General features: G+C 44.2%; 1 protein-coding gene across 7 annotated transcripts in view; it reads left to right on the top strand.

Moving 5' to 3' along the window:
• The window catches only part of FILIP1 (filamin A interacting protein 1), a 393141-nt gene extending 380729 nt beyond the window's left edge, over positions 1-12412 (top strand). For 6 of the 7 annotated variants that reach the window (XM_063916828.1, XM_063916829.1, XM_063916833.1 and 3 more), the window contains 2 exons: positions 2212-2433; positions 11898-12412. In XM_063916828.1, the coding sequence (XP_063772898.1) occupies positions 2212-2418 (207 nt within the window). In that variant the 3' untranslated portion in view covers positions 2419-2433; positions 11898-12412. The remainder of the gene's footprint in view (positions 1-2211; positions 2434-11897) is intronic. The other variant, XM_063916831.1, reaches the window with a different exon arrangement.
• The last annotated feature ends 4806 nt before the right edge of the window (positions 12413-17218 follow it).

Below are 17218 nucleotides of genomic sequence, written 5' to 3'. Positions count from 1 at the left end.
CCTAACCCCCACTTGCAGGGCACAGGTTCAGCTTACTGCCACTAAACTGACACCTGGACGCCCTGCACAGTGAGGGAGGATTGAGCAAGCAGGTCTGAGAGTACAGCCGCAAACCTGCTGGATTCACAGAATAGCAAAAGAACTCCAGCAGGTTAAACAACTGGCTCCAGTCTTACTGCTAGGTCCGGATTGGCAGAATGAAGTACCGAATCCCAAGGCCTATTAGCAGTAAGCAACAAGTAAATACAAAGTCACACAGTACTAGCTAACTCTCTGGAACTGACTAACAAACAAAGATTCAGCAGCATTTACCTAGCATGAGAGGATGGTTTATATAGCAGGTGCTGTCCACGCCCCACTCAGACCTCACAGACTGTGAGCACAAAACCAGCACCGGATTCCCTGCCGTGCACAGAGCCTGTAACCACTACACAGTAAAAACCCGGACCGGAGTATCAGCTGCGCTCAGGTTACTTCGCTAACACTTGCCTCCCGGTTGCCATGGCGACGTGGCAGTACAGAACAGGAGATCCTAACACCTCCCCTGCAGTGCACATGGTTTTGCCCAACTGCTAAAAAATGTCCTGCTACGATCAACTTGGAATTACCCCCTATGTTGCTATGTAAGGGGTGCAAATATATAGTTTTCAGGGAAAATACAGGCTGCTTTCGCGTGTGGGGGTGTCCAAATGCTTGGTATTAGACCAAGTGTGGTCAGCCCATGTAGAAGGCATAATTAGCACTTAACAAGCTATATAGTCTGCCTCATACAATGTGCATTGTATGTAATACTTCATACATAATATAACCAGTAGGAGAAAACACTAAGCTTTCTAAGCACACATTCTCCCACCTTATAGTTAGATGACTGTCTCTTCCTGCTGGCAGCTGCTCTCTGGTTTCTGTTATTTTTTTCTGATTGAGCACTCGGATCCACACACACAGTAGACTTTTGCAGGGAAGCTGCTGCCACTTTGCAGCTCCAGTCCATCACTTATACTCCATGTTGTGGCCGCTGCTCTACTAAAGTCATATTATAAACAACTGCTACTGTGGTTATGATATGAGCCTCTGGCCAGGTCGAGGGAAAGTGGGGTTTTGCCAGCAACTGGAACCCACCCCTGTGTTTGCCTATGCACCTGCAGTGCAAAATGGTTTTACCAATGGGCAAAGTTACTTTCTTCTTGCTTTGCTCCCAACCTCAGAATCAGCCATTTGAGTGGATACAAAGTGGGTATATGATAGGTCTGTTAATTCAGACTACTTGATGTGCCTGGTTTCAGCCATGCAAAGGTTTGCTGGGTTGAACATTTTACCCCAATTCACCCCTTAGGAGTCTAATTTTGGCCACCCAGCAGGTCACATGGTTCAGGTCACCCAGCAGGTGCACAGGTAGAGTTCACCAACTGTTAAATTTTCCAGAGCACAATGGTGATGAATTGTAAATGGCAGGTGGATATTTTGACACATAACCCTGAAACAAAGCAACCAATTACAATGATAATATTTTTCTGCACATCTATGGACCAAGACTTTTAATTTGGTAAACGATGAACACTGCTTAGACAACGGCAGCAAAGAAATATGGCACTCAAAAAAACATTCCTTCTGCTATTAATATATAAATGTTAAACTGCACTACAGAAACTAGTGTAGGGATTACTGCGATGTATTATGAATTTTCCCTACTTTGGCAATTTGCTTAATATATCACACACTCATCTTCAGGTGTTACAGTAATTAATTTTCTTTATATCTGAAATACTATATTTATGAAAACAATTTGTAAGTACATCCTCGTGTATTTCAATTTTTTTTTTCTTCTCATTTTCAGTGAGTTCTTGATCCTTAAGTGGGAACAATTCACTGTCTACAAGCATTCCACCCCCCCCCAAAAAAAAAAAAAAAAAAAAAATAGTAGGTGTAGAAAAAATAAATAAGAAAAATCCATGACAAACTCTGATAGTATTTGTACGTTTACACATTCTTTAGACAGCTACCCATAAAAGCCTATATACTGGATTATTGATTTCCAGGCTTGGATACTATAATGTTAATATTTGAATCTGTAAATGTATTTTATTGCCATCTTTTTGCAAAAAAAATGTTAAATAACTCTTCAGTTATGTTTGTAGATGATTTGTTCTAGATCACACAGACCGACGTTATGCTGTATTAAGTTTTGATTATGTGTTTTCTTTAAACCTTCAGACAACACAGGATGGGTCATCCCAACGCCACACCCCTACCCGAATTCCCATGTCAAAAGGTATGAAAGCAGTAAAGCCAATAATGGCAGTGCCAGGAGCAGGAAATCTGTCAAAATTTGAGCCACGTGGCGAGAGTCAGTCTATGAAAATAGAATTGAAGAAATCGCCAGCCAGCAGCTCTTCTCCTTTCGGAGGGGGGAAGGGCTGAGGCTAAATCTCAGGGGTATGTGCAGGTGTTTCTGCTACCATAAAAAGCAGTCCCCTGTTTATCATAGTTCTTAGATAAATACTAATTCATGACATCCTATTTCTAGCCACCTCTCTGCTGCTCAAAGGACCAGCAGATAGGCGAGTCATAGACTTTCTACGATTAGTTGTAAATAAAAAAATAACAAATTTTAAAAAATAACCATGTGTCTCAAAAATAACTAATTTTCTATACTGTAAACCATTATTTAGTACAATGACATTGAAGTAACCACAGTGGTTGCAGTTTTGCTGTGTGGCACAGCGATGTACTGTTCCCTTCACCTAGACATTGCAACAATTACCTGAACACAGTGGAAGCAGCCATACTGTAGGCTGGGAAATATTTATGACAATGCTTAGTATTAGCTAATTTGTGGTGCGTACACACTAGGCGATATTACATTTTCACCCTTCTGAGCGATATCGTTTGTAATATCGCCCAGTGTGTATTCACTATATCGTTAACGATGTGTGCTCCTGCGGGTCTTTAACGATATAGCCATCATCTGTGCATGCTGCTTAATTTGGACTATACCATCCAAAACTGCCTGTTCAGGCTGGTGGCGGATGACGTCATTGAACGATATTGTTCAGTGTGTATGCACTCTTTTGTCTGTCCGGGACTCAAGGAAAAAACTAGGCGATGTCTCTCATGGAGTGTATCGCCTAGTGTGTACCCACCATTAGATAGACCACATCCTTATTGGTTCAGTCCACAAACTGGCTGATTCCACTGTTCTATTCTATTCACTTAGATAAATGGCATTTTGCAATAATAATTCTGCTAGGAAAGGAGGTTCAAAGTAAAACTGCTGTCATCAGGTTACATTAGTATTCAGGGGTGTAGTATGGCTGACCGGCGGTCAGGAGACCGCTGGTCAGCTTACCGACGCCGGGATCCCAGCGGGGAGGGGCGAGTGCAGCAAGCCCCTTGCGGCTCGCTGCGCTCGCCACACTGCGGGCTCGGTGGCGGATTCTATTCCCACTCTATGGGTGTCGTGGACAGCCACGAGTGGAAATAGTCCCTGTTGGTTGGCATGCCGACCCTTGGGATAGTGAGGGGTCGGGATTGTGGAGGAGGTCATGTGACTGTCTGTCTCCCGACCACCGGTCACATGAATACCACCCAGTATTCAGTATCGATTCATCCAGCGAACCTGTACCCGAGTTTTTTCCCCTTATTTTTTACATTGTTATCAATTCAAGTCTTACTTTGGCTATATTTTACTTAAAATGTATTTATTTTTTAAGTGAAAATATAAAATTGAATAGAATTCCCTTCACATAAAATAAGTGCTTTTTATAGTTGACTAGAATGGCATTAGCCCAAAAATGGTGACATTCATAAACCCTTTAGGTGTTAAGATTCTGGCAATTACATCACTGACCCTAACACTGACACCCTAATGATTTACAGTATAGAATATTGTAGTACATTGCGGTAGATGTTTTTGAAGCATGCATTGATCTCCATGCCAGATAACATACCGTGTATGACTTTTTCCAGGTGGAGTGTGTACATTTGTGCTGCATCTTTTTTTTTTTTTTTTTTTTTTTACGTGAATGTGATCTGCATGTGCTGTAGTAATTGTTAGTTTCTTTTCCACAGTCATAAAAAAGTGGGGTTTACAAAAGGGGAGGTGTTGTCCATAGCAACCAAATTCTAGCAGTCATTTTCTAGAATGCACCAGATGAAAGATAGCCAGCATCTGACTGGTTGCTATAGGCAACACCTCCCATTTTCTAATCTTCACTGTAGTAAATTTACCCCTTTGTGTTATATCATATTTGTCCAGTCTCCTGGAATTTTTTTGGAGTCTCATGAATTAAAGGTGGACTCCTGGATTTCCAAGATAACAACTAATTTTCGGATTATATATAAATTTGATAATATACAGGTTGGTGGTCATAAATAACTTCTTGTTTTTAACATCAGTATATTACTATTGAAAAGGTAAAATAAAAGAGAGGGGAAAAAAACGCCCAAAAAATAGGAGGATGGATAAGGACACACAAAATAGAAAGGAAGTAAGGGAGAAACATCAGGATACAAAAAGGGTTACAGAAACAGAATGCCAAGTACAAAACAGCAACAAAACGCAATAAACAATATAGCCCAAAGCAATCACATAAAGTAACAAAGTAATCATTGAAGTTAGAAGTAGAAAGACTAGTGCTCTTATACACTTGCCAGGGAAGTTATTTAATTACATGGGAGGACACAGGTAAAACTAATTTGAATTTTATCAGTAATCCTAGGAAGGCTAGGGGTTAAAGAACTTCGATTTCTAAAGGGGGGTACACGCGGAGAGATCCGTGTTTAAAACCTAAGCAATCTGACTAGTTTGCATAGATTTTAAGCACGGATCTGCCGTGTGTATGCCCCCCAGCGATAGCAATACGCGGTCCCACGCATCGCTATCGCCGATCCTAGATTGAGCCTGCATGCAGGCTCGATCTAGCGGGTCGCTCACTTCAGTGCTGTGTGAAGTGAGCGGCCCCACGTCGTCGCCCCCCTCGCTCAGCTGTGCTGAGCGGGGGGAGAGATGTGTGCTGAGCGGTCTGTGTTAAGATCGCTCAGCACACATCTCTCCCGTCAGTACCCCCCTTTAGGCTGTTGTGTCCTTAGTGGCAGTAAAGATGTGCCACAAAATGAACAACCTCTCCTTTGATAACCCCATAATCAACAAGTTTATTCCCCACATAACTTGCTGTGTGAGTTTGAATAGCTTCTAGAAAAAAAAAAAAAAAAAAGAACCTGGAGCTGATAATGATATTATAGACAACCGTTTCTCCAGCAGCTATCACTTAGGGATACTCAACCCCTGTATGGCAGATACAAAAGGAAAAATCGAAGTGCTAGAGGTGTTTTTAATAAAACAATAAAGCACAATACATACAGTACACACCTCCAGGTACAAGCACACTCCTTAAAACAATTAAAATAATATAAAGCTAAAAAGCCAGCAGTCTTCTATTTATGTTTATCCACCATACACAGTAGTTGTTAGTAGTCACTGTAAGTATTAGATGTGGTCAGATATTAACTCAGCAAAACTCTCCCATAGGCACAGAAAAAAGTTAATCAAGCAGTCAGTATTTCTTCAACTGTCCCATCCGCGGGCCGCAGTGTCCCACGGCATGAGGTACGGGAGGGGGGACACTTGGGGGAGCACACAAGCACTGCAGCAGGAGACAAGGAGAATAGATGCTGTGCACATGTGCATGCCATCTATTCACAATGCAGGGGGGAGCCTGGGGGGGTTCCGGTATGAATGGTCGACCATGTTATGGTCGACAGTCATTAGGTCGACCACTATTGGTCGACATTGGCATGGTCGACATGGACAAATGGTTAACACATGAAAATGGACGACACATGAAAGGTCAACACATGAAAAGGTCGACATGACTTTTTTTACTTTTTTGGGGTGTCATTTTCTGCGTAAAGTGATGGGGAACCCCAATTAGTGCACCGCTTCGCTCGCCATGCTTCGGGCAAGGTGCCTCGCTCCGCTACCGCTGCGCTCGGCACAGATTACCGTTCCCAATCGTAGTTCACGTTGATCATAAAGTATGGAAAAGTTCCACAAAAGAAAAAAAATGTGAAAAACTCATGTCGACCTTTTCATGTGTCAACCTTTCATGTGTCGACCTTGTAAATGTCAACCAATAGTGGTCGACCTAATGACTGTCGACCATAACATGGTCGACCATCCAAACGGATACCGCCTGGGGGGCAGCTCAGCATCATGCTGGGCATGCACCCACAGTGACATAATTGGAGGTTCTGCAAAACTCCACCCCCTTTTCCCGAGCTCTGCACCTGTTAGGTGCTTGTGCAACTGTGGCACGTGCAGGTTCCCGCATCGCCGCTTATAAAAGTTGGGAGGTATGGTTAAAGTTTGTTATTTTGTACAATTATGCAAATGTAGATGTTACAAAAGCAGTTAATATTAAGCTCAGCAACAGTTCTCAATACGTTTCAAAATGGTATATATTATAGCCTGTTTATATACCTCCTTGTGCTTGTATTCCTGGCCAGGTAATACATTTTCAGGATGGATGTTAATGCCTGTCTTACTTTTTCAGTCCCACTGCAATGGGTAGACAAAACAATCTAGCAGCAATGTGTGCACCTCCCTTCTGCTGATGCAGTCTCGTAATGCAGCCTTCTCTGGATAGTGTGTGCCACAGATCTGCAATTGGTGCCTGTGGGTACACACTATTAGATATATCTGCAGATCAATTGATCTGCAGATATATCTATGTACGGATCGGGCAGTGTGCTGTGCATACACACAGCCCGATCCGTCGGGGGACTGACGTCATGAAGCGGGCGGGCGCTCGCGCCCGCCCAGTTCACCTGTCAATCACCGCCGGCCGCCGCAGCATGTGTACGGGCGGTCGGACGACCGCCCCGTACACACACAGCGACGGGCCAATATATCGTTAGATATATTGGCTGTCGGCTGTGCTGCGCGGCCGACGCGATACGTCTGTGAACGACGGAGTTCACAGACGTATCGCCCGTACACACTGGCCGACGGTCCCGCGATGTATCGGCCGTTCAAGAGAACGGCCGATACATCGACCAGTGTGTACGGGCGGAGTAAAGAAAGAAACAGGAACGCATTTCCCCACCTAATTAAAGTATCTTACCTTCTGAGAAAGCTGCTGGGACTTTAATGAGGCTGGGAAATGCACAATACCTCAATATGGTACCACAATACCTCACCAGCTAAAGATTCTTGCTTTACCCCTGGGCACCAGTTGCAGATCTGTGGCATTGCTTGTACTCTAACTAATAGAGACTTCCAGTCTTGACTGTGGATCACCACATCATCCACATAGGCAGCTGCATAACGTCTGTGGAGCTTCAAAATTCTATTCATTGCACGCTAGAAGGTTGCTGGGGCCCCATGTAACTCAAAAAGCATAATTTTATACTGAAACAGCCCTCCAGGAACAGAGAAGGCTGTTTTTTCTTTTGCCCTGTCAGTTAGTGGTATTTGCCAATAACCTTTTGTCAGGTCCAGGGTGGTGCGATATCTGGCTGTTCCTAGCCTTTCTATCAACTCATCCACATGGGGCATATGTGGTATGCATCAAACTTGAACACTGTATTTAACTTACGGAAATCCCCCTGAGCCCCCCACTCTCCATGTCTCTGCCTTCCCCTTCCCTCCATAGCAGTGTTATCAGCCCCCTGAGCCCCCACTCTCCATGTCTCTGTGTTATCAGCCCTCCTCTTCATGTATCTGCCTCCTCCCTCCCCCCAATAGTAGCGCCATCAGCCCTTAAACCCCCACTTTTCTTGTCTCTGCCTCCCTCCATGCCCTTGTTTTCCCCCTATCCCATACTGTCAGTGTATGGTGGCTGGGGCAGGTCCTGCGGGTTGGGATTAATATAGCGGCGGTCGGGAAGCCGGTGGTCAGAATACCCGACAGGGGCAAGGTAAGTATACTTATTTTTCCCCAATGCCCCCCTAACCCTCCTTTACCGCAGCCTAAACCTACTGCCGGGATCCCGGTCCTGCAGCTGCTGCTCCCTCCACTGGCTGTCTGTGTCTGGAAGCTTAGCCGCAGGCTGGAAGTGAAAGTAAACAAACTTTAAGTCCGGAATCCCGAAGGGGCAGTGGGGACTCCAGGGTTTAGTTTGAGCTTTGCAGGGCAGCGGGAGGCTCCACTGTGAATCGGGAGTCTTCCGTAGGATGCAGGAGGCTAGGCAACTATGTATAATATATACCAGCTTGATTACCTATTTTGAAAAGTAATGAGGACTGTTGCTGAGGGTAATACGAACTGCTTTTCTAACCAATACATAATTGCATAATTGGAGAACAAAATAACAAGCTTTAACTACTAATAGACTGACTGCTTGAGTCTTTTTTGTGCGTGTGTTGCTGGGTTAATATCTGACCATATCTAATACCTACAGTGACTATACTAACATTGAGGGGTAAATATTTGAAGATGTGAGTTTGTCCCACAACTTACCAAATGTAATAGCCTGTAAATTTGTGAGTTTGTGGCTACTACATTATGCAAGTCCATGCAAGTTTTTCCTTGAATGGACTCACCAGTCCAGGCCAGTCCAGGTTCAAATACAGGGGAAAAAATCTGTAGGTTCCCCTGTATTTTTTGAACCAGCACTGGGGTCTTGAACTAGTCCTGGTTCTAGAAATACTGGGGGGAAAATGAGTAGGGGTCCTCTGTATTTTTAGATGCAGCACCAGGTTCCACTAACAGGGAAGTAATGCCATAGTCAGGGGACACACTTCACGGGGTCCCTTTGCAGTTGCATTACCCTTCTTAACTAGCCAGCCCAGGCCGGGGTTCCCTGGAGGAGTGGGGACGCCCCATTAAAAGAGTCCCCCTCTCCTGGGCACTCAAAGCCAGGACTGAAGCCCGGAGCTAACCCTGGCACCACTGTGCAGTGGGTGCCGAGTTGACAGCAATTCAGTTATAAAAGTTTGAACTAATATTGTCTATTAAAAGAGGGACTACAGGTCCTAGCAAGCCTCTCCAGCATGCTGGTACTTGTAGAACCACAAGTACCAGCATGCGGGGCATTGAAGGACCTTCTGGTACCTGTAGTCTCGCTGTAAAATATATCTAAAAAAAAAGACAGGTCCCGCACACTGTAGAAAGTACATCATGCATGCAAACTAATTGCAGCGTTGCCCTGCAGTATTACATTAGCATGACTCTTTACATGAACTGAACAAAATAAGAAGGGATTTTTGTTCTCCATTTTTGTTTTATTTCTCCCACCCTGTAAATTTTTCAGCATTAGCAAGTAGGCTGACTTATCTTTGGTCACTGTATTGCATACTTCCTACCCTCCAGAATGTACACGATGCTCAAACCTGGGACTGTTGATTGGTCTCCCTGTCCATCTCATAGGGAAAAGGGCGTGGGGAAAATGCAAGTCACCATTGTCACAACCTATGTTGTTGATGCCAAAATTTGCACCACAGTGGCTACCTGTATCCAGAGTGCGTGCGTTGAGAAAAGGGGCTTGCTTTGCATCAAGGGGCATGGCCTCATGGGAAAATACTACCTGACACCTCAGTTTTGCACCCTGCTCCTCACACATTGGCCACTACAGAAAAACAATAAAACACACTGATCTCAATAGGAAAAAAAAAAAAACACATTGGACACCACAGGAAAACACACACTCGCTCCCCACAGGAGAAAATAAAACATACTGACCCGGATAGGAAAAAACAAACACAATGGCGACCACAGGAAATAAAACACAATATTCCCCACAGTACAAAAGAAAACATTGACCCCAATAGGAAATATACTAAACCCATTGGCCACCAGAAGAATATAAATACATACATTGCTCCCCACAGAAAAAAAGACATACAGGGGGTTATTCAGATGTGCTTGGCGGTGCACTGTGCATCGCAAAGTACTGATTATGGGTACTGTGTGCATGCACAGGAACCATTCTGTGCACGAATAAATGGATCCTGTGACGTATCACGCAGTCGGGCATCAGGCTGTCAGTGATTGACAGTCTGATGCTGTTTGGGGGCGGGGAGCTGGGGCGGTGACGGCCTCCGGTGCGTTGCTGCCATTTAGGGATAAGAAAGAGGCCAGGAATCTCTGTGGTTTTACTGAAATTTCCTGGCCTCTGCAATGAGTGGCCGCAAGCCATCCGATGGTGAGTGAGTGATCCTAGGACGCAGGTCGGATCACTACTGCATAAGAAGATGTCTGCTTGTAACAGATGCATCCTGCTGCATTACCATACTGAGCTATCACTGCTACTTCCAAGGAAGCAGCAGTGATAGCAACTCCAACCACATCTGAATCAGACCCACTGGCCCAGGAAAAAGTACAAATAAATGGGGGAAAAAAACATTGGCCCCCAACAGTAAAAAAATAAAACTCACTGTCCCCCACAGTAAATACAGTAAAAAAATAAATAAAACACACTAGCCCCCACAGTAAAAAAACAACAACACACTAGCCCCCACAGTAAAATAAAATAAAACTCACTGGCCCACGTAGTAAAAAAAAATAAAACACAATGTCCCCAACAATAAAAATAAAACACAATAGACCCACAGTAAAAATCATACACATTGGACCCCAATGTAAAAAAAAAAAATACACATTAGTTGCCTCAGCTTCCTACAGAAGACTTACTTGACCTGTCTGCAGCACTGCAGCGAAGAGCTCCCAGTCCCTCCCTTGCATGATGCAGAGGCAGGACGTGCTGTGCTGGCAGGATGACGTGCTGCTGTGTAACAGCCCAAGACGCATCTGAGCTGCCAGGAAGAGCCCAGTACAAAAGTTACCGCTCTGCACCCCCATTCGTCTGCTCTGGTGGCCAGTGGCAGCGAGTGTCGGTGCACACCATGTGATTGCACGGTTTAGCTGCCCCTAGAAACTGCCCCGTCTGCATCTTTCCTCCGTGTTCTATCCTGGAAATTAAAAAAGCCAAATGTACAAGTATGCTGTATATCTGGCAATGTATGTGCCTCTCTTATGGCTCAAACTAGAAAAAGAAACCATGTATATACTGTGGTGTTTTAGTTGGTGAATAGAATTGCATACCCTCCAACTGTACTTTTCCCAATTTGTACCGGTTTGTAAATGTAAAATGTTGGAGGGTATGGAATTTATTTGTGTTAACAGTGATGGGGGTTGACCCAAGCACTAGATCAGGCCTTGCCAACCTGTGGCTCTCTAGCTGTTGCGAAACTACAAGTCCTAGCATGCCCTGCCACTGTTTTGTTATTATTACATGCTAAAACTGGGGCAGGGCATGATGGGATGTGTAGTTTCACAATAGCTGAGAATGCCAGGCCTGAACTAGATGGACCTGGAACCAGGCATGTTTTTTAGTTGTGGTTATGTCCAGCATGGTTCGAGGAAAAATCATAAAGAAAGTAAAAGCCTTTCAAACTGCATTGCATAGAAACATAGAATTTGACGGCAGATAAGAACCATTTGGCGCTCTATTCTGCCCCTTTTGTTTACCATATTTTTATCTCAAACCTTATTTGATCCTTATTTCTTTGTAAGGATATCCTTATGTCTATGCCATGCATGTTTAAATTGCTCTACTGTCTTAGCCTCTACCACCTCTGATGGGAGGCTATTCCACTTGTCCACTACCCTTTCTGTGAAGTAATTTTTCCTCAAATTTCCCCTGAACCCCTCCCCCTCCAGTCTCAGTGCATTCACCATGCATTAAATACCGCTAGAGCCTGATAGGAAAATCTGTTTTGGTTTTTCCTTAATAGTTTGCATGTACTTTTATTGCACAGCACTGCAGTAAAATTGATATATCAAATAACAATTAAAATAATAAAAATGTAAAGCTCATCTACTCAGATGTACAGGAACTGGAGTTTAGATTATCTGTGATTTTCTCTAAGACTATGAAACTCTTTATTTCTCTTCCTAGAGAGCATTATTATCCATCAGCTACGCATGAACACAAGATGACGTACGAGAGGGAGCAGGAATTGATGCACTTCTACTGAACACAGTTTTATGGATATTTTCTTGAGTACAAATTCAGAGACTACGTTTATACCAAGTTTTATGCTACTGACGCATCAAAGAAAATATCTATTTTGTTTTTTAATATTGCAAGTGTTTTAAAAAAATATTTCCTATCTGCAGGATTCTATTTTGTGCAAATTCTGTGAGTTTCTGGAAAATGTATAGCTACAAAATTTTTAAGTTATTTTATACTTTTCAGAAGTTTGTTCAAGTGGCTTTTCCTCCAATATTGTATTTTTATATTAAACCTGCATAGCTTTCAAGCTTATCCCCCAGACAGAATGGTATCGACTAAAATTATTATTTGAAGATTTTTCGATGCAGGTTAAAGCAATACATTTAATGGAGCAAAATAAAAGAAAAAACACTGTGCTGTGTGTGAATGGATACCAATAAAAACTTTTGGTGTTTGCATGGGAATGTGATCTTGTTCAAATATTTCATGAGAAGGGTGGAATATAGACTTTATGTACTACCTTTATGTCAGTGCTTCTCAAATCCAGTCCCCAGAAACAAGTACAAATATTAGAACCACTTTGTTAGTCAGTAATATGCTCCATCAAGGAGATATGGAAAACGTGCAATTTTAGGACTTGGTTCTGAGTCGGATGCTGTGTCTGAATGTGTAAGGACCGAGATGCCCTTTTTGAGCAACTAAAGACGTAACCATCAGTCAAACCATTGAAACTGAAACACGTGCCATAACACGCCCACAAGCCAGGCCATCTCCATGCGTCCGCTTAGTTACCTCCCTGTCACCACCCAGGAACACCAAACACATTATTGGTACATGTTTTAGACAGTGCATCTCAATTGCAACTGCAACTCTGTGCGCAAGGACTCTGCACACACACACAGTGCAACATAAGCTGGGTATACACTGACTAATATATAATCCGATAATTGAACGCCCAATATATCATGGGTACGTCGGCGGGTGAGTACCTGCGATATGTCTGCAAACAACCTTTCACAGACATATCGCATCGGCCCTGCAGAACAGCCTATGGCCTATATATCTCCAGATTATATAGGTACAACATACCGTGTGTATAGCGGTCAGCTGCAGAGGCCGCCGGTGAACAACTGGGAGGGCGCATGTAACAGCCTGCCCAGTTGTGGCATCAAGCACGACACATCGGGCCAATTGGTAAGTGTGATCCGTTCGCTTTGTGTATACCCAGCATGCGCTTTAGAAAACAATAGCTCAGCTGCGCTTGACATCGACACTGTGCTACTTAGAATTGGATCCCTAATAGGGGTCATTCAGATGCAGTCATTCCTGCGCTATCATGCGCAAAGTACTGATGTCGGAAGCAGGACAGCAGCAGACTATCAGCGGTGAGGGGGCAGCAACGGCCTCCGTTTCTGAAAACGGATGCGTGTCACCGCCGTTTCAGGGGTGGGGAGAGGTCGTAGGATGGAGATTTACTGTCCTCTGTGACGGGCAGCTTGTGTTGCACCGAAGGTGCGATAAGCCGCCTGATGGTGACTGAATAATCCAATGCTGTGTCCTAGGATGCCGGTCGGATCACAACTGCAGCAGGAGGGTCTGCTTGTAATAGACGCCTCCTGCTGCATCACCATACAGAGCTGTCACTGCTGCTTCCAAGGAAGTGATAGCAACTCCAACCACATCTGATTTAGGCCCATTGTATCCAGTAGACTGGATCTGAGAGGCTGTGGTATGAGCGTAAAACAAACAGTAGAGCAGAGGTTTGATTTAACTAGATGAATTAGTCTAGAAGAGTAAACCTAATATTAGATTGATATACTGTATTTGATTACTATTTATCTCAGAGCAGCCTGTAGGATAGATGGGTACTTTTCAAAACCAGTGCTCAGGACACACTAACAGTGAGTATTTTCCAGGTCCCCACAGAAAAGTTGATGTTCCACGCAATGGAGCTATTATCGGCAGACTGTGCATGTGCTGCGTTTGCATTGTGTATGCGTCAAGGTGCTGCGGCAAACCCGCACGCAATGAGGACTCCTATGCAAATCATTTCACAGGCAGTGACCGTTTGGAGGTATTAACTTGGTGATACTGGGGAGTGGTTGTTAAAATGCAGGCGTGCCATGGCCGTTTTAGGGGCGTGTATCTGACGTCAGCTGCGAACCTTAATGTACAAAAACATGGAGCCTGCGTGACTACTGCATAGCCATGGGTCTATCCTTCAGCTCGATGTTCCTTGTTCTTGCGTATAGGTAACGTATGTGTACGCAATTGCTAATGAGTTCCACAAGCTCCAGAGGGTGTCTCTTCATTCCTGGCCAGCAGCTCCACTTGCTGATATCTAGAGTTGTGTTGCGGAGAAAATCGCACTTGCAGCTACATTAGCGTACTTCTCAGAATCAAGCCCAGAATCACATGTAGAATAACTATAGAATAATTAGTGGATCTTTTAAAATGTGCCGGTCAGAAATTTATATTTTGGCGCTCCAACAAGGGGATATGGAAAACATGCACTGTTAGTATGTCCTGTGGACTGGATTTGAGAAGTACTGGCCTAGAGAAAATAAGACACTGGACTCAAAAAAAACAAAAGCAAATTCTCTTTAAAACATAATTTCTCTTCTGATTGTTTTGAGTCTGATGCCAGATCTTTATAGCAGCATTTGTTACCATGGAGTGTTTGTCTGGACTATGAATATAACATCACATTCACCCTATTTATTATTGATTGACTTGTGGTGTTTGGCTATATTCTATGCTAATTTATGCTCTAAATTATGGCACTACATGCATGTGTCTATGGATGTAAGAATATATGTAAGTAATTGCAAAACACTTGTGAGCTTTAGAAATTAGCATGTGTCTTCCAGAGGTAACAGACACTAAAGAGCTGGCTTATAGTGGGGAATAAAAGCTAACCCCCTGGTTAGAAGGAAGCTAAGGTTTGCACACCTGCATATAAACATCCGAGTTGCATCTGTCTTGTGGAATAATCATTTTTGCTTCAATAGTTACATTTTTCAATGTGGTAACCAAAGTAAGGGTGCAACTACAAGAGCATGGGTAAAGTGCGTATCCAATTGCTGTACTCCATTTGTATGTTAATGCCTGTGATCTGTTTCTCAAAGCACAAGTGGCTGCAAATGTTAAATACACAAGGCTGAAAATATTGGTGCGAGCTGTGAGCATGCACGGTTTGGTATTTTGCGTGGGACACATAATTATGACATATCAATTAACTTGTGTCTGACAAAAAATCAGCACCTAGGCTCATTTTGTAGGGTGCTTTCACAGTATTTGTCACATCGCACTACAAATAAATAACAAGGCTAGTAACCTACTGTATCCTAAAATAATGCAGGCTACAGGACTTATTGGCAGATGTATTAAGCCTGGTGAAGTGATAAAGTGGAAGGTGATAACGCACCAGCCAATCAGCTCCTAACTTCCATGTTACAGGCTGGGTTTGAAAAATGGCAGTTAGGAGCTGACTGGCTGGTGCGTTATCACCTTCCAATTTATCACTTCACCAGGCTTAATACATCTGCCCCTCAATTTGAGGCCTGCATGTGTCTGTTGATTGCTGAATGAAACCTCCATGGTATTGAAAGGTGTAACAGCTAGCTATAGCACATACAGTACCTGTGTTTTTGGACTCTATGGGGTATGTCACAACTGAGGGCCTGAGCTGACGGGAGGCAGCCTCAGTTGTAGGGGCTGAGATGTACCGGAACCTGGGAGGTTGTATCAGACCCCTGGACATGTAAGTAACATGAATAATAACTGCCCGAAGGCGTGACCACGACAACTTGGATAAAAGTCAATGATGTTTATTATGACAACTCCGCAACACAGCAGCAGTAAAAGAAAACGTAAAAGTCAGCAAATAATAAATACAGTTCCTGGGTACTACAGGATGGCAGGAGCCACAGGGCACTGGTAGTGTGAGATAGTTCTTATGATCTTCTAGATGGAAAGTCCTTACCAGGCCCGACTGTAGCAATGGAGATAACCCAGGATTGTGCCAGCTGGTGTTCCAGGAAAAGCTGGGTTGCTGAAGGTAAAACAGCTGCTGTGGATACTGGCTGGAACCAGACTGTTGTTAGCACGGAGTGGATACTGGCTGGAACCAGTTAAATAATAAATGAACTTGGGAGCGATGAAATATGAACTGAAATGTAGAACTTGAGAGCGGAGAAATAATAATACCGGTGGAGAGTGGTAAAGTGTAGAAAGGACACCGGCCCTTTAAGGAAAGCTGTACTCTGCTGGAAGCTGAGCTGGAAGCAGGTAATGTTGTAGCTGGAAACAGATGAATCCACAATGGATTGGAGAGTCAGGCTACACCGCAGGTGGAATGCTGGTGCGGGTCTCTATGGTGGAAGTCTTGAGACAGGAGCTGGAACCTGGAAGACAATCACAGGAGAGAGACAAACAGGAACTAGGTTTGACAACCAAAGCACTGACGCCTTCCTTGCTCAGGCACAGTGTATTTATACCTGCAGCAAGGAAGGGATTGGCTAGGCAATTATGCAGATTAACAATACTGACAACAGATTGGAGGAAATGATCAGCTGACAGAATCCAAGATGGCTGCGCCCATGCAGACACTTGGAGGGAAGTTTGGTTTGTAATCCATGTGGTAATGAAAACAGTAATGGCGGCGCCGGCCACTGGAGACAGGAGACGCCAGGCTGACAAGTGCACATCCAACCACGCGGACACAGCGGAGGCCGCGGCTGACGTAATCGCCACTCTGACACTCTGCATGCAGAAGCTCAGGGACGGCGGCGGAGGCCGCGGGAGACGCCATGCCAGATGTAATAAGGCGTTACTGTGACAGCGTCTCAGAGAGACAGGAGAGGATGCAGGAATGTGAACATTAGGATAACAGATGGGATCCGGTCCTGGAGCGCTGAGCCAGCCTTAGGAGGCATCTGATGGGTAAGAAATGGCGTCCAGATACCCGGATCGTGACAGCACCCCCCCCTTTAGGAGTGGCCCCAGGACACTTCTTTGGCTTTTGAGGAAACTTGGAATGGAATCTCCGGACCAAGGCAGGAGCATGGACATCAGAAGCATTGGTCCATGAACGTTCCTCAGGGCCGTAACCCTTCCAGTCAATAAGATACTGTAGTTGACCGTAACGGTGACGTGAGTCCAGGATCTTGGCCACTTCATACTCAACGCCTCGTTGAGTTTGGACTTTCGGAGTTGGAGGAAGTGAGGAATGAAACCGATTCAAGATCAGCGGTTTCAACAGG

This window comes from Pseudophryne corroboree, chromosome 4, assembly GCF_028390025.1.
Source record: "Pseudophryne corroboree isolate aPseCor3 chromosome 4, aPseCor3.hap2, whole genome shotgun sequence".
Lineage (NCBI taxonomy): Eukaryota > Metazoa > Chordata > Amphibia > Anura > Myobatrachidae > Pseudophryne > Pseudophryne corroboree.
The sequence above is the reverse complement of the archived record's forward strand: the minus strand, read 5'-3'. Positions and strand labels throughout refer to the sequence as shown.